This window comes from Chrysemys picta, chromosome 2, assembly GCF_011386835.1.
Source record: "Chrysemys picta bellii isolate R12L10 chromosome 2, ASM1138683v2, whole genome shotgun sequence".
Taxonomy (NCBI): Eukaryota; Metazoa; Chordata; order Testudines; family Emydidae; genus Chrysemys; species Chrysemys picta.
The window spans coordinates 74,240,646-74,266,106 of NC_088792.1; the positions used below are offsets into that span (position 1 = coordinate 74,240,646).

Genomic DNA, 25,461 nt, shown 5'->3' on the forward strand with positions numbered 1-25,461 from the left:
TAAATACCCAAAAGCAATATATGTCCCAACTTCAGCAAACTTGCACTCTTAGGTATATGCATATTATAGGCATTAGTAACAACATTACTAATTTTCTTTCTTGTCACTAGGGGAAAGGGTGTTTGACAGTTATTCTAAAAGCAAGACTAAAGCCTACAGCAAGGCCAGCATAGTCCTAGAGGAGGTGCAAGCAGATTTGGCTCAGAGGAGGTGCTGAGGTGCAAGCGATTTGGCATTGACAAAAGTGGTTCATGGCCATTGCCACAGTCACAATGGATAGGCGTTACATACTTCTTCCTTTCTGAGAGAGAGCTCAGATTAGAGGTCCATTTTCCCATACTGTATGAAGGAAATAGGAATGGGACTTAAGGAGCATGACCTTGTTCATTTTTGATAGGGCCCCTGACCTGGTCACTATGCCCCCTGGTCCACAAATTATGGAGTATCCCAAGGGGGGGGGGAGGTGTGGTGTGTGTGTGTGTGTGTGTGTGTGTGTGTGTGTGTGTGTGTGTGTGTGTGTGTGTGTGTGTGAGAGAGAGAGAGAGAGAGAGAGAGAGTCATCAGTTGATGCAGAACTCATATAAGTACCAGGGCATACAGATACTCATGTCCTTCTGTTTCATCTATTTGTTGTGTGGGATAGGGTGAAGATTACCGGGGTAATGGTGGGAGACTATCAAGCTCAACATTGCATTTTCAACTGTCTCTTTTGGCTCAGGAACTAGCAACATGGCTTGGGGCTGGTCTCCGCTGGTGCCATCTGGCTGCTAGATTTGACATTTACTAACAATGAAGGATCAACACTGAATTAGCCTGCGTGGCAATTCCCATATTATTCTGTCTACTTTAGCCTTCCTCCCCCCACAACAACCTTATGTTTTGTGTGGCTGTTCACATCCTTCCTTTCTCCTCTCCCAGCTCCAATAAAAACCAAACAAATAAATAACCCATAAATAAATTTAATAAATGTTCACATTAAAAAAAATGAACAAAACAAAACTGGAGATGGATATTTGAATGATTAATTTCAGCATGCTTTTGGACTTCAGACTTGTGTTCTTATGCCTCAACATCTATGGTGTCTTTGCTGAGATGCTCCTTCCTTATCTCACATTTGCTGTCAGATTGCATCTGTTCCTTCCCCTCTTTTGTATAGCTTTTTTATGGCTCTGCAGGAAGGAATGATGGTTGAATCAGAGGGCTCCTCCTTTAGGAAGGATTATAGGGCACAGTATGCTTCAGGGGGCTTTCAAGAGGGTAGCAATTTATTGGCCTGCATCATAGATGGCCTTCATCTGTGGGACACGGTTAGTTTTGGTGCATGACCAACTTATCTACAATTTCAGCATCAGCACTCGCTCATATACATTAAACCTCACTGTCCCTTGGCTTACAGACATCAATGTGGTTGTGGACAAAGACATTTAAGCTACTAATCTAAAACACAAGTGGGTCTGCTGCCTCCACTGAAAAAGGCTGTTACATCACCTGTACTACTCTATTAGGCAATCTGCTGTTAGTTTGGTTAGATACATGCAGACTGGTAGTTGCTTGATCAAAAATATCATCAAGTTATGAAAGCTTTTTGCCCATTCAGCCAGGAGCTGTGGATGCTGATACAGAAGAGCATCCCTTCCAATTACCTCCAACTATTGGGTCTGAATGAAGTACATCTCTTGGATGTTGGGAGCTGATGCCATTATTTCCATGGTTTATTTCAGTGCAATGTTCTACTATTTCTCTTTTTGGCTTTCATATCTAGCTAGAATCCAACTTCTATAAACTCATTCTGTGTCCTATACATAGAATTATATATTTCTGAGATTACCTGTTTGTCCTAACTCCTCCTTAATGATTTTGTTCAATCTGGCTGTTTCCTAGGAAGATTCTGTCCTGAGTTATTGGGCTCACTTTAAAACAAAGTCCTGTGTAACAGGATGGTTTGCTCCTTCAAGGGTCAGAGCATCTGGGGCCAGAGGCTCTTTAAAAACAGGTGTTTGGGCCTCATAGAGGTGTTATCAGACCCAGCTGGGAAGGAGTCAGGTGACAGTTTGATGAGCACCGGATTCCCATAAAGGCTGAAAGAGCTCAGTTAAGGAGAACTATAGAAGCAAGCTGGTGCTTGTTCTGGGGGATGCCTAAGCAGACTGTTTCTAGACTGGAGAAGAGCTGCCAGGAGGAAAGCCTGTGGGTCGGGGAAAGGTTGAACTGCTTTTTTGGGGGATCTGCTAAAGACTGTCAATACAACCAATAAACAGTGCTCTGACAAAAGGGCCTGAACAGATGCTAGGCGGGGCATTAATCCTTTCTGTGATGGGGAGACAAGTCAACAGACTACATGCTAAGACTCTTTAATAAGGTATCTAGATTACAGATGTTATTGCTCATGTCTGGTCTGTATGAGTATTCACAAAGCACTCATTAAACTCTCTGAAGTCCTGTCACAGTATGCACTAAGCTCACGTCTAAAACTAGAATTAACTTCCTTGGGGCAATCACTCATTCAATTGTTCTTGGTAAGTAATCTGGAGGGGATAGTCCCTCAACATTATAGGCAGCAGCAGTTTCTCCCTGCAGAATGGAATTTAGAAGTTTATCAAAGCAATTCAATGAGCTCTAGGTCCTGTGCAGTCAGATCTGATTCTCAGCTGCCATTCAGTGTTCCACTGACTGAGATATAAACTTCTGGCAAAAATTAAATAGTGCTGAAGTGGATTATCTGGATTTGAGTTGTTGGACATCTTGCATTGGCTTTCGTCTGTTCTGAATGACTTGCAGCCAGATTTACATTCCATAACATATGGAAGCACGGTTGGTTCCTCCAACCATTCTGTGGCCTCTCTCTCGTTTTGATCAGCTTCCTATAACTTTCAGTATGACTTATTCTTGCCATTTACATAGAGATTTGGTGTCATATGGCATCAGCTATCTTGAAGGAATTTCTTGGTGTCTCCAAAGGATTCTCAGCTCATGACCTTGGGAAAGTTTTTGATTCCTTGAGAGATATTGTGCTGCCTCAAGGAGTTGTCTTCTTATCAAGTGCTAGCTTGAGCAGGTATTATCTCCATGAGAGATGGTCCCTTAACTTGAGTAATTTCTAACCTCCAGGAATGTCTCAGGTGAGCCACCAGTATTTCTGGGGTGCATCTGATTGGGGATGGCTACATTTAGAGATGTATTCCAGAATGTTTTGACTTAAGTGTCAAGAGATGCTGAAACCTCTTTGACATTTTAGTGTACCATATTCTGAGTGCTAGTTAGCTTCAGCGTGTCAAGCCCTGAAGGCGAGCCATGGTAGTAGTTTCAGCATTGTTCATGCTCTGTAAATTGACAAGGAAATTTAATGCTGAAATCTATCTCTGCACTTTGATCTAAAAACAAGACATTATAATAGGCATGTATCACAGTTTGAGTAATTTAAGATCAAGTAGCAGCTGAGCATGTTTCCTTTACTGTGTAAATATAGTTAGAGTTCTACACTATTACAGCAAACAAGATATGCAAATTAGATGTCAATTGCAATTAACTGAGGAAAAGTGCTGTTTCCTCCTGGCACAACATGCAGCATTGATTGTGTACATTATGGCTCTTTCATAATGTGGGTTGTTGAGCCAACCAATTGACCTTTAGGCAGAATAGTGTGCATTGCTGGTATGCCTCTCAGGAAGCTGCTGAGCTTCACTGTTTGAAATATGTAGATAAAATAGAGTTCCAATTCAAATATAGGTACTTGTATCCATGGATGCCAGGTTTGTATAATTTTTGGTGGTGCCCAAAATGGGTCAAAGCAGAGCTGTCCCACCCATAGGATGGACTAGGGCAACCACCCTGGGCTCCACGCTTTGGGGGGGCCCCGTGCTTCAGGGGAACACAAGGTCCAGGGCGGCCTGGAGGTGTAGCGGAGGCCTGGCCCCAGCCGGCCCCGCCCCGCTCCACCCTGGCATCGCTTGGAGGAATGACATCATAGCTACAGATTTGGGACTGGTTAGAGGTCGTCTCAATGGACAGTTCTCTCTTTCCCAGCCAATCAGATTGGTCTGGAGTAGAACTACGGGACAGGATTTTGTGAGCATTCTAACCTCAGATCACATAACTTTGACTTTAATAAGTATGGTTTGGGGGTTTTTGGGGTTTTTTTTTGGTGGCTAGCAAGTTCTACCAATCAAACACTGGAGCCACTGGCCTTTAAGAATGTAGCATTCTTACAGCTTATTGTTTAAGACAATGGCAGGTGAATAACTTTGTCTTCAGCATGAGGAAGACTTGTGCGAAAGCCTCAGAAGTTCACTAAGCAGACAAAATACCAGCTATGCAAATAGTAGGTAATATCAATCTCAATATCAAAAAGGAAACAATGTTTGTGGTGCTGGACTTTTCCCTTAACTTAATTTTTTGGGAAGCTGCATGTATGAAGCACGAGTAAGTCAAGCCAATATTGTGTTATGATACCTCCTCATGATGTTCAACAATGTAATTGAAAGTGACTATATCTAAAATGACTGCTTAAGATAGAGTGAGTTTTCACCTTAGAGAGGGAACATTGACTGTCTTGCAATGGGTGGGAAGGCCACCTGTTCACACAGGCCTAATAAGTGAATATTGGATCAAATCAACCTGTCCTATCACTTAAACCCACTCAATTTAGCTGCTCTGAATGGCCTCTGTTCTCTCAGCCTCCAATATGGCATTTGTTTTCCACTAAGCTGAATATAAAGAGGAACTGATTTATGACTGTGGAAGCAACTCCCTGTATGGGCTCGGAGCTGCAGACTTTTTTCTCCATAGCTCTATTTTCTCCTCTCTCACTAGTATGGTCTGTTCTTGCTGCTTTTCACTCAAAATGATCATATTTTCAGAGTTATTTTATTGCCTATGCTGGCATCACACTTTATGCTGTTTCTTATTGAAGTTGATTGGGTCTTGGAGAAAGTGTCATAAGTGAGCAGAACTGTTAAGGTCAAATGCTGTCATCTCGGGTCATGCAACCTCAGCATTTCTTTATTCACCTCCTGTAAGTTCAGTATGTGCATCTCTCATAGAAGAGAGATGTGTGGATTTCAGCATTCCTCCTTCGGTCTCCCACCCCATTCCTCCTGTAGCTCCCATGCCACTGGATCAGTTTATTCAATACTTCTAATACAGCCAAACAGATTTGAGTGATGACATCATAAGCACTCTCAGTTCACTTGTGCAGATTTGAGGAATGCTCCTCTGATCAGCACTCAGCTGGGTCTGAGTTTAGCATGTTTCAGACAGAGCAGGGGGAATTTTTTTCCACAGACCCTTGTCTGGTAGAGGATACTCTCTGGCTAGGACCAAATGCTGTGGCTGAAGAATGCTCAGGTAAACTTGATCATTGTCTAACTGGCTGCTTGTCTATCTCACATGCCCTAATTGATCTCCTGGTTAAGAAATTTTTCCTGATATCCAAATTAAACTTCCCTTTGTTTGCATTCATTCCATTACTACTAATTAGCCCCCCCCCCCACCTCCCCCGAGCCTTCCTACACAATTCCTTTACATCCTTCCAGTATCTGGAGATTATTTTCCTCTCCCCTTAGTCACTTGGCCAACCAAGTTATACATATCTTGTTTACTCACTCTAATTAATTACTTCCCCTTATTTTAATTGCTTTTCTTTGAATACTTTCCAACTTAACATCTTTCTGGTGATAAAGCATTTGGACCTGGACTCAACACAATAGCTGTGGTCTCACTGCTGGTGTATGTAGTACATCCTTGGCTCCTGCTAAGGCTGATGACCATGTGTGCTCTAATTTACCGAATAATCATTTTTAGCATAAGTCATCTTTCCCAAGTGCCTTTAATGTACTAAATTAACTGGAATAGGTAAATTGCCAACAAACCACTGCATTAGGCAGTTTACTACAGGAACATAACTGATACACAAGATAGGAAATGCAATAGTTATATAGAGATCGAGCTTGTGAAAACACCTTGAGCACGATTAGGTGCATTAATAATTTGTCACCATGAAAATAAACTGCAACTTGCTAAGGTAAACAGAATTTGCTAAGGGGAGGCTTGGTAATTAAGTATGGAACCTTTTACCATTCACTAGATCACTGCCCATTTAGGCAGTTTTTGACAAGTGTTTTTCAGGCTAAGAAAGCTTGTTAACTGAGTTGTCCATGGACTTCCTACAGTGGAGTTGCATCATAGGCACATTTAACTTACGCGATTAACTATACGCGCTCGGCAGAACAACAACAACAAAAAGAGAAAAATAACTTAAATACTATACCTGTAGTGTGGGCGATTTTGCCCGCCATTCCATTCAATGAGCGTTTGACTATACGCGATTTTCGCCTTATGCGCTGACTTCAGAACCTAACCCCCACATAAGATGTGACTCCCCTGTATTTGCTCATCAAGTATGGTTGTCTAATACAATGCTTTTCCACTTTTTAAAGCTATGTGTATGCCCCACTTGTCTGACATTGTATGTATGTTTTCAGTTAATCCAGGTGTAAGCAACCTATGGCATGCTTGCCAAAGGCGGCATGCGAGTGTTTTTCAGTGGCAGTCACACTGCCCGGGTCCTGGCCACCAGTCCGAGGGACTCTGCATTTTAATTTAATTTTAAATGAAGCTTCTTAAACATTTTAAAAACCTTATTTACTTTACATACAACAATAGTTTGTCTATATATTATAGACTTGTAGAAAGAGACCTTCTAAAAACGTTAAAATGTATTACTGGCACGCAAAACCTTAAATTAGAGCGAATAAATGAAGACTCGGCACACCACTTCTGAAAGGTTGACGACCCTTGAGTTAGTCACTGGCTCACCTCCATTTCTGAAAGCTTGTCAGTAACGTTCTAGGTTCTCAAAATGTTGTGCCTTGTAATAAACAGAGCGTGGTGTTATAGCTAACTAGACAGGGGACCAAGATGTGTTGTATGGTGAACCTTCTACTCTAATAAGGAAAGATAGAGAGTTTTTTGGTATTGAGCTCAGAGGTGAAAGTAGGAGAGTATGGCAGGTCGCTGCTGCCTGTCATCTAAAACCAACCTGACATCTGGATGCAAGGAAGATTCTTGTATGTTCCTTCCTTCCTTCTAGAGGCAAGTGCTGCTCTGACATATACTTAATGAGTGCACCCAGGATTTTTTTTTTTTTTTAGTAGCATATCTAACCAAACGGCAATTAATTCAGGCCTGTGCTATCGAGGAGGTCAGACTAGATGATCACAATGGTGCCTTATAAATATAATTGATGAAGATTGGCCTCCCCCAGTCAGTTTCGCTAAGTACCACTTAACAGCAATTACACCCCACTACACTGATGGCACCTTCTTTTCTAAGGTAATTAGCTGAGGAATTTAGCAGAGTAGTAGCTGAGCAGACAAAAGCATTCCCTGCCCTCCCATTTGGCATAGCAGGACAAGGAAAGAGATGGGAGAATTAAGTTAAGGGCTGTCCAGCAGGCAGCAAGTCATTCAGTTTTTGCTTTTCCAGACCAGGTTTTTGGTTGCTCCAGTTTTCAGCCAATAGACTTTTTCCTGGTCTAAAGTGATTACTATTTGATAGTTATATGAGGAGCTATATAAAATTTGTGGCCACATGAAGATCCTTTGCAATAGCTAAGGTTTCATGTCTGGGCATGAAAACTAAACTTATGTCAGAGGCTGTCCTTCCAGAATATGGTTAAACACACTCAGGGAAGCATGCAACACTACTGCTGAATCTTTTCTGAGACTAGAGCATTCTACAGTGGTGTTAATCTAACATTTTTCATTAGCACTGAGACCCCTATGTATGTACTCCTAGGGAAATTCTGTGCCGAAAAATTAAAAATTCTGTGTACAATATTTTAAAATTCTGCAAATTTTTTTGTCTAAATAACACTACATAATCACGCCAGTTTCAATTATTTTGGTAATTTATTTCAAAACCTGTCAGCAAATATGTCTGTAACAATACAGAGACACAAAAATTCCCCCAGGAGTAGAGAGTTAAAGAAACCCCTAAGACAACACAGTTCCTGCTTCTCTGCCCCATCCATCCCAGAGCCCAGCCACAGGCCTCCCATCCCAGATTCCTGTACCCCCTCCCCCTCAGAGTCCAGCTGCAGGGGCCCCCTAGTCCAGATACCTGTACCCCCTCCAAGCCCAGCCATGGCCCCCCCACGGATCCAGAGGGAGAAACAGCCTGATGCTGGGTCCCAGGCTTGCAAGGAGTTTCCTGCGTGCTGCTGTCTCCTTCCCTCAGGGCGTGCGGGGAACTGCAGCTGCCAGGAACCCTCTAACTCTCTCCCCAGCAGTGTCTTCTATGTGCAAGCTGGGCTCTGCCAGGTCCAGCAGCCCCTAGTGGCGGCCAGCAGCACTGCAGCCCATTTCTGTGTGGGAAAGGAAATTCTGCACAAAAAACATTAATTTCTGCAAAATTCTGCATTGCTCAGTGGCGCAGAATTCCCCCAGGAGTAATGTATGGGAGACCAAGAAAAAATGTGACATTGTAGGTGGGTAGGAGAATCCCAGGATGATAGCTTCCTTCATAGCCTTTTTCTTAAACTCGGGAGTGATCCTTTTGCTGCAGGACAGTACTACAGGACCAGTCCGAACTTTTCATAACTATTGAAACAGGGCGGAACTGGTTTCGCTCTTCCTGGAGCTCATCAGCTGTAGGTAACTGGTTTAATATAATGGGCCAAACCGTGCCCTGATTCACCTCAATGCAGTTGCATGGAGCATAAGTCATGGTAGAATTTGGGAAGCATGTATTCTCCACCCTCCCAGGGATGGCATGGTATTGACCAGAGAGAGTTTTCAAGCCGTAAAATCATGGTTTTTACCACCCTGGGAAAAATTAGTTAGTCCCAGTTTAAAACATTTTCTATTTTATAAACGGTTTCATTAAAGGACACCACACTACACTTAGTCTTAGTTATATAGTCAAATTGTGGTGACATAAGGCAGTAGATTCATAGATTAATTTATGGTTACACAAATAAGTAAAATGGAAGTGGGTGTAATACTAATATATGTAACTAATACTGAACATCTGAATGTCTGTATACATTTTGGTTTGGTATTTTCTCAAGGAAGTTACAAGTCATGACTCATTTCAGTTTGCAATATTATATAAACAAAAGTCATATGAAAATGACAACAATGCTGAGTTGTAGGCTTGAAACTTTAAGCAATCAGAAGCATGCAGAGTTGCAGACTGCCAGTGCAGGTCCATTTGGCCACATAGCAGTCTGCAGCAGCAGAACAACTTTGATGTAGTAGATAGACCAAGCCTATTCCTCAGTTTTAAATGGATGTAGCCAATATTTGAAAAGATTCATTCTATGCTTGCTGAACTTGCTGGACATTGGTAAAATAATTGCATCAGATTCCCTGTTTCAGGCGGTTTTACCAGTGCCCTGTCCTAAACTAGTTTTCTCCCAGGAAATAGCCAACCCTGTACCCACACCTCATGGCCTCATTAGAAGGTTTTTAATAACTTATTTTAAAAAGCCTGTTAGTCTGTAAATGGCTAAATATTGTAAAGTTTTTGAAAAAAGCTTCATTTATAATTTAATATTTTATTATTGTATTCAGAAGATGTTCCATCCCAAAAACAAACATTTCAATGCAATCATATGCACTGAGAGGAGAAGGACAAAAGGAATCTAGGACTCCTGGTGGTGTACAGATTTCCAGATGGAAACACAGTCAACTTTCCTACAGGTACGTACAGAGCTGCTGCTTCCCACCCTAGTTCTGGAATCCCCAGATTCCATGTCTACAGTGACCAACCTTCACAGACCACCTCAGTAATACAGTAGCACTTGATCTCATAGCCTATGTGGAAACACTTGGATTTTCACAGGCATTCCCTGGACCTATATATGCAATTGGAAATATGCTGGATCCTATCTTAAACCTAGGATTTGGTACTGGAGACATCAACATACCACTCTTTTGGTATGATCATCACCTCATCTAGGCAGAGACCAGAGCTATCCTGCTTTCCCACTAGGGGAGTGAGCAACCAAAACTATTCCAGCCCTGAAAATTCCTAAAGTCTGTAGGTTTTCAACTCACCCTAGGAAAACAAGCCACCCAAACACAAGGCAAGGGTGCTGATGAGTGAGTACACCAAAACAAATCACGTGTCGTCCACTACCCTGGCTCCAAACCATCCATTTTCCCCCACACCGACCCTGAAGATCACCAAGAACTATGGCAGGTGAAGTGCAGAAGGAGAAAGCTAGAAAGCAAGTGGCACAAAAATCATTCTGAACCTGTCTGGAAGCAGCACAAACAACAGTCACAGGACTGTGCTACTGCAGTAAAGGAGGCAAAACAAGCCATCCACTTTTCTGCAATGAATGCAACAGAACCAGAACCAGCTGAACTATTTTGCAGCGAACTGTCTAATCAGCCCATATGGCATAGCCCAGACATCAGACCCAGAAATGACCACTGTGAAGAGCTCTCACTGTATTCCACTGATAAAAAAAATCAATCAAATGTGTATGGAGCTAACTGGGAAAAAATTCCACTTTGACCAGAGAATATTATCTACCCCACCTCCCTTGACTTTGGCTCCATCACTCAAGACAAAGCTCAAGAATTCTTAAAAAATATTAGAGCCACAATTTGTGAAATGAATCCATATCCCTCCTTATGGAAATAGTCAAGCCTCCTTCAGAGAAACATCTACCAAGCTCCTGGAAAAAATATAATAGTTCACACAATCCTCAAGAAGCCAACACTCAACCCTGAAGATCTCTCAAACCACCATCATGTCCCAACCTCCTGTTCCTGAGCAAAATAATTAAGAAAGTAGTAACTACCAAGTGCCAACATCCTGAATGCCTCACAATCAGGTTCAGACCAAGGCACAGCATAAACTGCTCTTATGGCACTAAAAGATGATTTCTTCATGGCCATGGACATATGAGTCTTTGGCTCTTGTTTGACTCCTTGTTAAGCCTGGATGATCAGGTAACATCACAATTTCCAGAAATGCCTTCTTTCACCCCCAGCTTGCTAGGAAACATCATCCCTTCTTCCCTGATGAGTACCTAGCCACAGTAATCCATCTATTTGTCACCTTCATGTAGGATTCCTGTAATTCACTGCAGCTGAATCTGAACGTGAAGGCTGTGCACAGACTCCAGCTGGTACAGAATGCATTTGCCCACCTTCTCCATGGATTAAGACATTGTGAGTACACCCAGGCCTGTGCTCACATCGTTCCACTGGCTCCCAGTCAGCTTTTGATGCTAGTTTAAAGGCCTTGATCCTAATTTTCAAAACAATCAACAGATCAAGCCGCAGCTATATCAAAGACTAAATGCCAATCTATGAAACATTGCAATAGCTACACTCTTCTTTATGATCTACATTGTCCCAGATCCGGATGAAGCATCTGAGAGCTGGGGACAAAGCATTCTCTGAAAGGACTTGGCTATGAAACAATCTTGCAGAGATCAGGCAATCTAGTGTCTGACCATCTCCTGAGGGAGCAGGCCTTGACTTCAGCTGAGCATTGCTCTCTCCAACAATAGGTAGCTGAATGCCCGTTGCCACAGGTCATCAGGGTAGCTAAGTAATATAAGGTGCTGCGTTCAGGTTGCAGCCTCCTCCGGACGCATGGGTTTGTATCCCATCCCAACGTTATAAGAACACTCTCTGAGGAAGCTTTTGCACCATAAGTGACACTTGCAAGTTGAACACCCCCGCCAACTCCTTCCGTCCCATCACTTTCACCAAAAAAAGCCTACCCAAAACAGAATTCTGACTGTATAAAGGGTGAAGAGAAAGAAAACCCATGAATCTACTAGAGACTTTGCTAATGATTTTACCTGGAAGATGCTCAGATCCTACACCAATGTGAGGCAGTATAAAACCCTAAGGTAGGTAAGTAGATAGTCCTTTGTATATTACCTCATCTTTTTGAGAATTAAGCCATTTGGTACTTAAATTATCTAGGTCCTTTTTGTAAATAAGGTAGAGCAGAAGAGCTAAAGTCAGGACTTCTTGGGTTTGGTTCTACCATTGGGTGAACTTAAGTAAGTTACTTAACCCCCACTGGGTTTCTGTTTCTTTATTTGTAAATAGGTATAATACTCTATGTACTGGCATATTCTAAGGTTTAATTAACATTTATAAAATCAAATAATCTGAAATGAGCTATACTATTATGGGGGGGGGGGAGAAGCCGGAATAGCTCAGTGGTTTGAGCATTGGCCTGCTAAACCCAGGGTTGTGAGTTCAATCCTTGAGGGGGCCACTTAGGGATCTGGGGCAAAATCAGCACTTGGTCCAGATAGTGAAGGCAGGGGGCTGGACTCTATGACCTTTCAAGGTCCCTTCCAGTTCTAGGAGATAGTTAACTAAATAAATTAAAATAATGGAGATATCCTATCATTGACCTTTTTACAGAAGCACTGAGTTTTGCGCATCCTTGGTGCCTTTTCGAACTATAGTCAAACTGACTGCTTTCCATGTGAATGGACGTTTAGGCATACACTGACTGATAAAGCTTAAAGATCTGATATTCACCTGCCGCTTCCATTTACTTCAGATGGATTTGTGGGTGCTCAGCACTTCTGAAAACCAGGACCTTAAATGATCTTTTCTGGGTTGCTTTTAATTAGCTCATGAAGAGGTTTGTAAATCAGTAGAAGTTCCCTGAACATTTGAATGTCAAGAATGAGAGTAAGGACAATTTGGACAATTATGGTCCATCCTCTTAATCTCACATGCAAAAGTTGGATTCACTTTGTCTGAAGGAAATCACTTAAGAGTAGGTTGTTGTGAAAGTGAAATGGGCTATATTCAACATTTGAATCACATCCCAGAAAAGCCTTCAGGGGGGAATTAGTCTCAATGTATGAATAAGAAAAAATGAGATAGAAAAGAAAGGGGCTTTGGTTTCAGGCACTGAAAACTTTTATGGAAGGTTTCCATCTTAACCAAACTGCTGGCAATGAAGTTAAAAAGGGTGGTGGGAAGAAATTTATTAGAGAAGATTGGAAAACAGAATAAAATTTTAATAAGCAGAAGTCAAGTTACATGTTCAGTAGCATGGGAATCAGTTAGCAACAAACAGTTGCAACAGAGAAAAGGGAAGGAGGGAAACTAGGAATAATTTTAGCTAAACTAGATATATTAAAATAAGCACATATTTACAAACATAAGTCTGTTCATTTACCAATGAGAAGTGAAAATGGATGAACTAAAATGTTTGGCATTGGGGAAAGGACCTCTACATAACTGACACTTTTGAAACATGGTGGAATAAGAACCATCAATGGGATACTAACATTCCTTGCTTCAAAAACTATACAAAGAAAGGATGGTTAGGTTGTTTTCCTGAAAAAGATCCTGAAGTAAAACAGTATATGGCTATATATGCAAGATCTTAAAAATATGAATACAAGAGTGGGGGTATACTATCAGGTAAGGATATGATTTTGTTATGGAGGTCATGAATTCTGTGACTTTAACGGACCTCTGTGACTACTGCCCCCACCGCAGTCCCCAGGACTGGAGCAGCAGCCGACGGGACTCAGACGGTTAGTCCCTGTGTCTCTCTGGTATTTTTAGTAAAAAAGTCAGGGACAGGTCACAGGCTTTAGTGAATTTTTGTTTATTGCCTCCGACCTGTCCGAGACTTCTACTAAAAATACCTGTGACAAAATCTTAACCTTAACTATCAGTCTCTAGATTAGAGCAGCAATGATGAAGTTTAAGACAGTTTAAAGAGGCAATAAAATCCACAACAGTAACAGCAACATCCAGCCAACCCAATATCGTACAATGGTTGAAACATCACTTATAAACACAGTTTGGAAAAAATTTCTTTGGGCAGTTTGTTCTGAAGCATATAAGCGGAGAAGCTATTCTAAACACAATCCTTAGAAACAGACTTGAGTTAATTCAGGAAGTGTAACTGAAATTTAAAGAATGGGGACACGGATTTTTAAAGAACTGAAGTTAAAAAAACCAAGATTACCTGAAAAGCTAAGCGTCCTCCATACTGATTCCACTAATGTTAACTTCTTAAGAGTTAGTCTTAGACAATGTAATACCCCAGGGCAAAGCATAAAAATACCCTACAGGGTACACTTCCACAATATATAGTTAACCAACTTGTGGAATTAACTGGTGGTCAGTAGAGAGCTGGCTAATTACACGATGTTGGTGGTCTTCATTTCCCGCTGGTATATTACATACAAACGAGTTAAAAATACATAATACCGTCTTAATATTTACTTCTTGATGTAATTGCTGTACACAATTATGTATTTATTACCAAACTAATGTTATGAATGCAAATGCTAGGGAAAGTGACCCATAAGATAAAAAGATGGGTCCACACTCTAAAAAAGCGGAGAACCTCTTGCCTATCACAAACAGGATTTTTTTTAAATTTGACTTTTCTTCTGAACTATTCTGCATAGGTCATTCTTGGCTAAAAATTATTGAGCTGGATGGACTGTTGATTTGTGGAAATTCCTTTGTTACTTTGGAAAAGTTTTCCATCTAAAAAACATACATTCAGTGAATCCTGTTCTGGAAATTGCACACTCAAAGACCTTTTCTCTTGTGTCATTTGTTTATGCTGGACCCATAGCACATTCAGCTTTAAGGCTGGATGTAGACAAAGAACTTCCACAACCTCATTAAGGTAATGGGAAAAGATGTTCCCAAGAAAGTTATCAAGGGAATCAAATTTTCAGCTGTCCCCAGTATTCTAGTTATTTCTACTTCTGCCCTCATGAAAGTTTCTCCAAGTCTTATAAATACAATCCCTTTTACAGGATAGGTATTATAAGAGGGTTTTAGAAGGTGCTTACCATTGCAGCAGATTGTGCAGTTGATGTTTGTAGTTGCCTATTGACAGGGATTGGGGTTGAGTCAACAGCTGTTGAAGACTGAGGTACAATAGGCTGCATACTGGTTACAGTTTGAGAAGATCCTGATCTTTGGGTTTGACTTGATTCACTTAATCTGCTATTTCTCTCTCCAGCAATCAGATCTCGGATTTTGTGTAGTTGTTCAATTGAGGCTTCCTTAGGAAAAACAAGATGAGTTTCTCCCTGAAATGTAAAAAACATAGAAAAGTTAATTTTTCTGTATTTAGTGCATGCAAATAGAACAATGCAGTTTAACCCTTTCTCTGCTGGCCTTGCTGCAGAGAGAAGAGGCATCCTTATCCATAGAGACCCAGGGAAACTGGAACAAGATCTCAATGTTTCTAAAAGAATTTGCCTATCTTCAGGTTGGATTAAGAGAGGAGGAGGAAAAGGGCCTCATGTTTTTATTTTTATCTTATTACTCCATAACTAAGGGGAAGTGTCCAGTTTCTCCTCTAAACAAGGTCTTGTGCAGTAGCTGTGCAATGGGAAGACTGGTAAGGAAACTGCCAAGCCTGAAACGAAACCCAGAAGCAGTGAAATGACCATGGGGCGAACATGAAGAGTGCTGAGTCAGAACAGCCTAAGCGAGATGGGGTAACTGTAACTCGGATTTCTTCCCCTCTCCAAACACCTGAGAAAGCTGGACTAGCATACAGAGCTGGAACATACACACCCTGCAAATGGCTACTGAAAATAAGTTTGTGACCGCCAACCTTGATTACCACAACCTATATAGAGATGAAGCAGCATACTCTCAAAGCTTTAACTCATACAAAATACAGCAGCAGTTTACCCAGTAACACAGGTTCCCAAACACAATCACTGTGGAGTTCAGTTATCTACACAGATTTTTCATTTAATACTGTGCCATTCAAGGTGTTATCCTGGACCTCTTCATGAGATTAGCCCTAGAAACCTGAGACACTACTTCTTCCTCTGCAATCAGGCTCTCCCGTGACAGCTACTTTCCATCAGGGCAGTTATGATATGTGACCAATAGAGGGAGGCTCAGAAGTGCAAAAGACAGAGCTCCCACCAGCACTGGACCTAGATTAGAGAACTCAACCCCACAAGAGATAAGAATGACAATGGAACTAGCCAAATTCAGCTCTGAAAGCAAAACTTGTTTTTTCAGTTTGGCTTTCCCTCAAATATTCCATACACAAATTAAAACTAGAAGCTATTTCTACTTCTATTTCTGCTACAGTGATGGGGCCATATTAGCACACAAGGGATGAAATCCTGGCTCCACTGAAATCAATGGTAAAACTTCCATTGACTGCAATAGGGCCAAGATTTCACTCAGGATGTTTTTTTTTTTTACCTTAACTCTACAGATTTAAGATGACGCTTTCCTTAACTTTCATGTTATTTGGCACTAGATATTTATGGACAAAGTAAAGATATGCAAAATGAAAGGAAAAGTGCTACTTAAACTGCAAGTGGCCAGAAAGTAGAATCTGATGGAGTCTCCAGTCAAGCTCAACGGATGAGCTAATCACTTGTTTCAGGCCCCACAACAAGACCATAAACCAATTCTGAATCTGCAGCTCCAGGTGAAGGCAATTGTAGATTAACATGCACTGCTTTTAGCTTTATGCCTCACACATTTCTCCTTGCTTGCAGCAATTCAGATCATGTGCTAAAAGCTCCCAGATGTTGAGGTCAACTCTGCAAGATTGGCGTTTGGCCCCTTTCAGTGTTTTTGTAACATTTTCTTGGTCTGCCTCTAAAATGCGTTCCAGTCTGCAATTCTCTGTAAAAGACAGCCTTTGGTATTCTACTGTCAGACATGCGGACCATATGACCACAGCATCTCAGTTGTGCTCTCGCTATAAAAGCTTAAATGTCTGATGTTGCAACACTCAAAGATCTCTGTGTTTGGAGTCAAATCTTGCCATTTAATTCCAGTTATCTGCTGTAGAAATCGTAGAGGGAATTTGTCCAAGTGTTTTACGTGGCATTGATAAGTTGTCCATATATTGCAGCCATAGAGGAGAGTAGTGGTGATGATACATAGTGGTAAACATCAATTATAGTTTGCCATCTAACACGGTGTTCATGCCAGAGACAACGCTAAAATTCTCTGAAGGCATCAGTGGCTGCACCAATACATTTCGTAATGGTATTGTCATCATTGTATTTCAAAAAACAACACTGTGTAGGTAGCAAAATTTATCAACAACCTTGAGTGGTACATAGTCAATAGGCAACAGGAGCAGTTGCAGTATTTACCAGTGGAGCCTGGACTGTCACTTCTGTCTTCTTTAGGCTGATTGTTAAGTCAAAACATTTTGCTGCACACACAATCAGTGAGCAATTGAATGTCCCTGAGGTTATGGGCCACTAAAGCACAATCATCAGTGATAGTAATCTTCATAACTTTTGTCTTCTCACACAGGCAATGCAGATTTAAGATACCTCCATCCATATGGTACTTCATATAAATACCACAATCAATGTCTCTGAATGCATCTATTAGAACAGCTGCAAACATGATGCTAAACAATATTAGGGTAAGAACACAACCTTGTTTTACTCTTTTGGTGACAACAGAGGAAGATGAGATGCAGCATTGGTCAAGGACACGAACCTGAATTCCTGCATGAAAAGATTTAATAATGCTGACAAACTTACAGGGGGAAAACTGAACTTGTGGAGTCCACAAGCCTTCTCAATTTACAGAGTCAAAGGTCTTAATAAGATTGACAAAAACTACATATAGGTCTTGATTCTACTCACAACATTTCTCCTGTATTTGCTGGAGTGAAAAGATCATGTCTGAAGTACCATGCCCAGGATGGAAGCCACGTATGCCTAAACGCCAATCTTCTCCAAGTTGATCAGTTAGTTTCGCATGACTCAGGCGAGTATCTTTCCTGCAGTGGCAAGAAGTGAGACAGCACGATGGTTATCGCAAGAAGCATGACTGCTTTCCTTTTGTAAAAGTGGATAATGTTGGCCTCTTTCAGCTCCTGTGAAATAGCCTCCTCTTCCCAAAACTTTAAGCAGAGGCCAGTGAGCTTACTGATCAGCTGTCTTCAAGTCCTACAATTCTGTGTCCCTCACATTTGAAGATCTCTGCAGGAAAACCATCTGTACTTGATCCGTTGCTGTTTGACAGCTTTCCATACTTCAGATATATTTCGTGGAACTGAGAATTGGTCTAGAATTGCAAATTGTTCAAGATCATCAAGTGCTCATGCTAATGTGGTGTCTGGGCAGTTCAGAGCCTTATTAAAGTTCGCCTCATCATTGCAGAATTTGTCCACGATCAGTCAGTGACAGTGAGTCATTTATATTCCAGATAGGGGTAGCCCATTAGATTGCAAGTCATACAGTCTTCAGCTCATCAAAAACCTGTTTGGAGTCTTTTTTGTCTGTCACTGATAGCTGGTGGAAAATGAAGCCAACCACCTTCAATCTTTCATGTGGCGAAGCTTAGCTTGCACATTACACTTTATATGTGAATAAGCCATCTTTTTTAATAGATGAGTTTTTATAATTTATCTGTGTGAAGAACATGCATGGATCTCAAGAGTTGCTTTCTCAGCATCATTTTTGTCAAATCATTCCTGATGCCCCCTCTTTAGATGCATTGAACACTGTTTCCTTAAAAGATGACCAGACAGAGTCAGCATTTATTAGGTCTGACTCAAAGTGTGATGAGAACTTCATGAAGTTTTTTAAACACGCTTTGTACGCGTGAGCTCAGATTTCAACACATGCACACTGAGCATGGGTATTGGAGATTGACAACATCCGCGCTGTTTCAACTGGAGGATCAATGTCACTTTACATCTCATGAGCTGACATCAGACTGCATGCAGCTCCCTGCATTGCAAAGGTGATTTTGACATCCCAACAATTGCCTTGGTATACAATGGGGGATGCATCCATGTTGTTTTGCATTTCACTGCTTGTTGAAATAGCATATTTGTGGTGACTAGCTAATTCTCCATGCACTTTTGTGAGGAATAGTGTGCCATTTGTACCCACACCTCGTTAACCAATTTATTTTAGGCAAAGCTTTGTGATTGCAACCAATTTGGATGTTAAAATTGCCTAGGATGATTAATTTGTCGCACCGATGAGCTGAGTTTGGCACTGTCAAAGTCTTCATAGACTTTTTCTTTGACAATGTCAGAACAGATCATCATCGGTACATATGCACTGTTACATGACATGCAGATGTCAAGCTGAGGTGAAAGACAATCAGACAATCATTTATTCCTTTTGGAACACAATCAGATGTGTGCGTGCAATAGACATCCAAATAGCAAATAATGAAAAGTTTCAGAGTAGCAGCCGTGTTTAGTCTGTATCCGCAAAAAGAAGAACAGGAGGACTTGTGGCACCTTAGAGACTAACAAATTTATTAGAGCATAAGCTTTCGTGGACTACAGCCCACTTCTTCGGATGCATATAGAATGGAACATATATTGAGGAGATATATATATGCTCTCTGTCTGTGTGTATATATATCTCCTCAATATATGTTCCATTCTATATGCATCCGAAGAAGTGGGCTGTAGTCCACGAAAGCTTATGCTCTAATAAATTTGTTAGTCTCTAAGGTGCCACAAGTCCTCCTGTTCTTCTTTTTGCAAATAGCAAATAGTCTCCACTCTTCTGCGGACTTGCCTATCCAGTAAATGTGTATCCAGCACAGACCTCTTCAAGTTGGGACTTGCCTGGGAGATGTGTCTCACTTGGTGCAGCTATATCAATGTTGTATTTGGCAAGTTCTCTTCCAAGGAGTGCAGTGTACTTTCCAAGCCCACCAACATCATCAGAAAGAGTGCAGACATTTCTAGGTTGCAAAGTTCAGTGTTATGTGTGTGATGCTGCTTTTTAAGCACATACTGCATGACCAGCTAGTCATAGCATACTAGTAAATTGATAATAGAGTGAGAGAGATATTTAGGGATCCATTTCTCCCCCTTCCCTGCATTAGGGAGAGCAGCACTATCTTTAAAGAGGGCTGATCTGTCGCATGAGAAGGATATGGATTCCAAGATCACTCCAAGTCAACAATAAACAACCATCATGCTGGCACTGCCTAACTACATGTTTGTGACTAGGGACCCCCTGTTCCCATCACCACACTTTCCTGTCACCACAGGACATTCAAGGAACAGAATGAGTGAAGAGATAGCAAGGAATAAGGGCTATGGACCTGCACAAAGAATTGTTTAAAGTGGTACTAGGTTGTGCATGATTAGTCACACTCTCATCCTTAAAAACAATGAGGAGTCCTTGTGGCATCTTAGAGACTAACCAATTTATTTGGGCATAAGCTTTCGTGGGCTAAAACCCACTTCATCAGATGCATGGAGTGGAAAATAGAGTAGGCAGGTATAAATACACAGCACATGAAAAGATGGGAGTTGCCTTATCAAGTCGGGGGTCAGTGCTAATGAGCCAATTTAATTAAGGTGGAAGTGGGCTATTCTCAACAGTTGACAAGAAGGGGTGAATACCAAGGGAGGAAAAAATCACTTTTGTAGTCCTTGTTGGCCATTTTGTTCACTGGTGCAGAAGACTGCAACGCGTGGATTGACAACACAGGTCTTTGCAAGGTGCAGGTGAAACAAAAATCGAGAAAATTGCTTGCAGAACCCAATGAAGGCCAAAGTGACCATAGCCCAATGCCCGGGCTGTACAGCAGTGCCAAAGACAGCTTGCTAACGCCACTGCAAATTGAAGCAGAGCGTGGCTGCTCCACTAAAGTCCACGGACCATGATTGGCTAGCAGGTCGGACCACCTCAGTTTGAACACAGACTATACCTTCTCCTTAGGCCAGCTGCCGACCAGGGCTAAGGAGTCTGGTTAATCCCAATAATGGACTTTTTGTCTGATGTCTACCTTCTGACTTCTGTCCAGTTGGAGTGGCTCTACCAGGAGTTAAACTACTACAGCAGAGGTGGGCAAACTACAGCCCGCGGGACTGTTCTGCCTGGCCTCTGGCCCCTCCCCTGCTGTCCCCCCTCCCCCGCAGCCTCAGCTCACTCACTCCAGCACAGGCACAATGCTCTGGGTGACAGGACTGTGAGCTCCTGGGGCAGCACAGCTGCAGAGCCCGGCCTGAGCCGGTCCTCTGTGCTGCATGGTGGCGGCGGTGGCCTGGCCCGGCTCCAGCCAGGCAGCGCGGCTGTAGCGCTGCCAGCCACCAGTGCTCCAGGCAGTGCAGTAAGGGGACATGGAGCAGTGGGGGGTTGGATAGAGGGCAGGGGAGTTCAGGGTGGTGGTCAGGGGCAGGGGTGTGGATAGGGGTCGGGGCGGGAACAGGGGGTTGAATGGGGGTAGGGGTCCCAGGGGGGCCATCAGGAATGAGAGGAGGGATTGGATGGGGCGGTGAGGGTCCGTGGGCAGACAGGGGTGTGTGGATGGGGCAGGGGTTTCAGGGAGGTCATCAGGGAATAGGGGGTGTTGGATGGGGCAGGAGTCCCAGGGGAGGGGGAGGGGGGAGAGGCAGATAGGAGGTGGGGGTCGAGCCACAACCCCCTCCTCTAACCAGCCCTCCATACAATTTACGAAACCTGATGCAGCCCTCAGGCCAAAAAGTTTGCCAGCCCCTGTACTACAGCATAGCTCTCAAGGTCATTGGAACACACAAGCCTTTCCACCATGTTAAGGTGCAGCCCTAGAGAAGGCCCTATAGCTTTGCAATTGTAAAGTTAAGCATGAACCAGAAGGACAAATCACCTATTATACTGTAGATGGAACACTGCTGAAGTTACAACAGGATAAAACAAACATCTAGAATACTCACCTCTTCAAATCCCATTTCAAACAAACATTCAACTGCTCCTCTGACAGGTAACAACCGAGTCGAAAATGCTGGATTTCCAATCCGAATAGACCTATATTTTTCTTCATTTGGGTGTCTGATAGGAATAAAAAAAATTAAAACAAATATGTCATCAGCTAAAAAACTTGGAAACTTACAGTGTGGGTAGTGACACCTCTCACTGGATTTTTCAGGGTGTTAACATTTTTTAGAAGCTAAGAAACTTAGACTTGCTTTTATATACAGAGTGTAGGCAGCCCATGAAAGGTCATTTCTAAATCTCCATCCTACAAAAAACTTGACAAAGGTTAGGTCACTGCTGTGCTGACATCACTGTTCATAATACTAATACTCTCTCATTGTTTCCTTGTCCACCCCAATCTGTGTCCATCTGTCTTACATTTATAGTGTGTGTGTGTATACGTACAGCACCTAGCATAATAGGGTCCTGCTCAATGACTGACTAACTTGGGATGAATGGCCATTTACTGTACGCTCCCCACCATGTCCCACAAAGCAAAATACTGTGCAATACATGAATATCATGATGCTAGAATACCACAGTGATAGGCACCATTTAAACACCCAAACTGCTCACAGACTGCACGTGCACCTGAGGGACAGGTGTGAAATGCACAAGACCTGCACCCTCAGGGTGGGAAAAGCCACTGACTCATTCAACGTCAATCTCCTGCCCTCACCCTGTCCAGCCCCAGGAGATGGGAGTAAAGGGCTGCCAGGTGGGCCCGTCCAAGCGGGTGCCAGGGCAGTGGCGAGGAGGCAGGTCACAAGGCCCAGGCCTAGGCCCAGGCCCAGCAGGACGTGGCAGCCAGAGGGCAGCCCCGTGCGGACATAGCAGCGACACGCTGCTTGGGCCGCCACGGCGTGGGGTGGGAGGGGGAAACTCTGCCCCCCAGCGGGAGCTCTGCTCGCTAAGGGAACAGCGGGTGCAACTGACCCAACGGGGGGCACGAGTTCTGGCGGTCAGTGACTCAGCGCAGGCTGGGCTAAGCCGCCGCCGCCTCCCCTGCTGAGTCAGCAGCTCTTCCCGCTGGGTGCCCGGCCCGAGCTCAGGTCGTGCCCTCCCGCGGCACCCGCCGCCAGCCCGCAGACCGTGAGTCCGAAGATTTATACCCCCCACGGGGACGGTGCCCTGACTGACCCCGCTCGGGGCCTCCGCCGCAGCTTCGCGGGCCCGTCCGCCCTGCTCACCTGAGGATATTGTCCGCGTAGGTGAGCAGTAGCCGTGAGGCCTCCAGAAAGGTGTCTCGGGCGTTCTGGCAGAGCTCACTCACGGCTCGAGAGTGCGGTGGCGCGGAGGGACCCCCCGCGGCCGCCATCGTGCTACTTTCTTGGGGGCGGGGGATGGGAGGGTGTCCTCCCCAGTGAGCGGGCGCTGCCGTCTAGCGTGCGCGCGCCCGTTCGCTTGCTCCCAGATCCGGGACCTGCTGAACCACCCAGCGGCTGAACGTGGAGCGGGCGGGCAAGTTTCCCTTTCAGTTTCAACAGCGATTATAGTCTCACAATCAGTGCCTTCATAGCTAAATTGCATTGAGTTTTTCACTTAACTCTAGGATTCAACGTCTTTGTTTTCTATGAAAAATATAGTGCCTCTTTCCCCAAATTTACCGCACATAAGCTGAGTACATTTTGAATTTTCTGAGAATTTTCAAATAAATCTGTTAGATTGATTTACATTTAATTAAAAATTGGTCCTTTAAAAATATATTCTGGTGAGTCTCACCCTTTTTTTACCCCTTTAGCTAAAAATTTATTTTATGGGTCTGATTTTCAGATGTACTAACCTTGTGCAAGTTTCAGAGTAGCAGCCTTGTTAGTCTGTATCCGCAAAAAGAATAGGCAGTTTCCCTTGAGGTTGCGGTGTATAGCCTCTCTGAAAATCAGGCCCTAGGTGTATGTAGTGTACAAAATACAAAATAATTTATCTTGGTCAGTTTCTACATGGTGTGGTCTGATTGCTTTGCTTTTAAAGTAATGTTGAAGCTGCTTATCCTTTTCTAATACTGTGGTCCTATAAAGCCCTAAAATGGATAATGTGCAAGTACCCTGACTAAGCCCTGGCTGGGATGATTTAGTTGGGACTGGTCCTGCTTTGAGCAGGGGGTTGGACTAGATGACCTCCCATCAGTATGGCACCCCATTTAATAACTTTTGCCAAAAAGCAAGTACCAACAATGTATACATATTTCACTTTTGTCTGTTTGCATTGAACCTCTAGGGCAGGGGTCACCAACCTCTGGCTCCTTGTATAGGCACCGCCTCCGGGGCTGGAGCTACAGCCGCCAACTTTCCAATGGGCCAGGGGATGCTCACTGCTCAACCCCTGGCTCTGCCACAGGCCCTGCTCCCACTCCACCTCTTCCCACTCCCTCCCCTGAGCCTGCCCTGCCCTCACTCCCCCGCCTCCTGCATGCCATGAAACAGCTGATCAGGAGGTGCGGGGAGGGAAGGCACTAGCAGCGGGGGTGCTGATAGGGGGCTGCTGACGTATTACTGTAGCTCTTTGGCAATGTACATTGGTAAATTCTGGCTCCTTCGCAGGCTCAGGTTGGCTACCCCTCCCATCCCCCGCCCCCACCCCCACCCCCCGCTCTAGGGATAGTTGTACACACAAATTTCTTCAGATTCTTCTCCCAGAAAGCCAAAGGTCACCAGGGTCTTTGAACTAGAGCAGCTCATTTACACACTTGAGAAACTTCCTCCTACCAAATAATGTGCATTTACAGGTGCTTTTATCCAAGAATCTCATAGTGTTTTATAAACACAGCTTGGTTTATTAATCATTAGCACCCCTGTGAGGTAAAGTGATCCCCATTTTATAGATGAGTAAACTGAGGCAAGAGCACAGGGTGAGTCAGTGAGTTTATTATAGGCAACGCAGATAGCAACATCCATCATTTTAACGTTGCCTGGACACTTTCCATTATAAAACCCTGTTTTCAGTTGCTTATAACTTTGCCAAATGTAACCATTTGGGCTGAAATTTTCCATGCCGGGATGCCAGTCTCAGGCTGAACTATTTTTTGGAAAATTTCAGCAAAAACAATTCTGTTGTTTCTCAGAACAAAATTTTATGGAAAAATGTTTTGCCCATGTTAAAAAAAAAATCTTATGACCATTTTGATGAGCAACTCTAGTGCCTCCATACTTTGGAGTAAGGACATGAAATTTGGTGGGGGCAGGTTGCCCTGGTGTCTGGGATGTGCCTTTTTGCCATCCCCATGAAAATCTGCCCAAATTTGGTAAAGTTATGAGCTTCTGAAAATCTCAGTTTGCAGGCGCTCAGGGGAGTTTGGCAGCTCATGTCTCTGAAGATTCTATCTGCTGTGGGCAGAGTCCACCAGAGGGATGCAGAGGCTGAGCAGGACTTTCTCAGTTGGTCCTCCCAACAGTTGGAGATTGCTGAAGTGCCAGGCACAGGAACTGAGAACAAGGATCCTGGCTTTCCTTGCTTTTAATGCCCCCCCTGTTGGCATCCAGGCAGAGAGGAGGAGGAAGCTTAACTACCTGTCTGGAATAGGGAGGAATAAATTGCCAATCCAAGGGAGTTGGTGAAGTGGACAGGGTGGGGGTGGGAGAGAGAGGACTGGGATGTGACGCTAAGGGATCTGGAACTGGAATGAGGAGCTGATGCAGGTGTGGCGTGTTAAAATGGGACTGGGGGCATGGACATGCTGTGCAACCTTAATTTGGTCCCCTTGTGCATATACTTTATGATCCTATGTAACTGTAATTAAAGACTATTTTTGTGAAAAG

At 43.3% G+C, this 25,461-nt stretch overlaps 1 protein-coding gene across 3 annotated transcripts in view; it reads right to left on the bottom strand.

The window, feature by feature from the left end:
- NGLY1 (N-glycanase 1) overlaps positions 1–23,165 on the bottom strand; it is a 66,297-nt gene extending 43,132 nt beyond the window's left edge. For 2 of the 3 annotated variants that reach the window (XM_005297085.4, XM_005297083.4), the window contains exons 1-3: positions 22,897–23,165; positions 21,667–21,781; positions 14,828–15,070 (exon numbers count right to left, since the gene is read on the bottom strand). In XM_005297085.4, coding sequence (XP_005297142.1) covers positions 14,828–15,070; positions 21,667–21,781; positions 22,897–23,024 — 486 coding nt within the window. In that variant the 5' untranslated portion in view covers positions 23,025–23,165. Of the gene's footprint in view, positions 1–14,827; positions 15,071–21,666; positions 21,782–22,846 lie in introns of all 3 variants that reach the window. The other variant, XM_042840286.2, reaches the window with a different exon arrangement.
- Between the last annotated feature and the right edge of the window lie 2,296 nt (positions 23,166–25,461).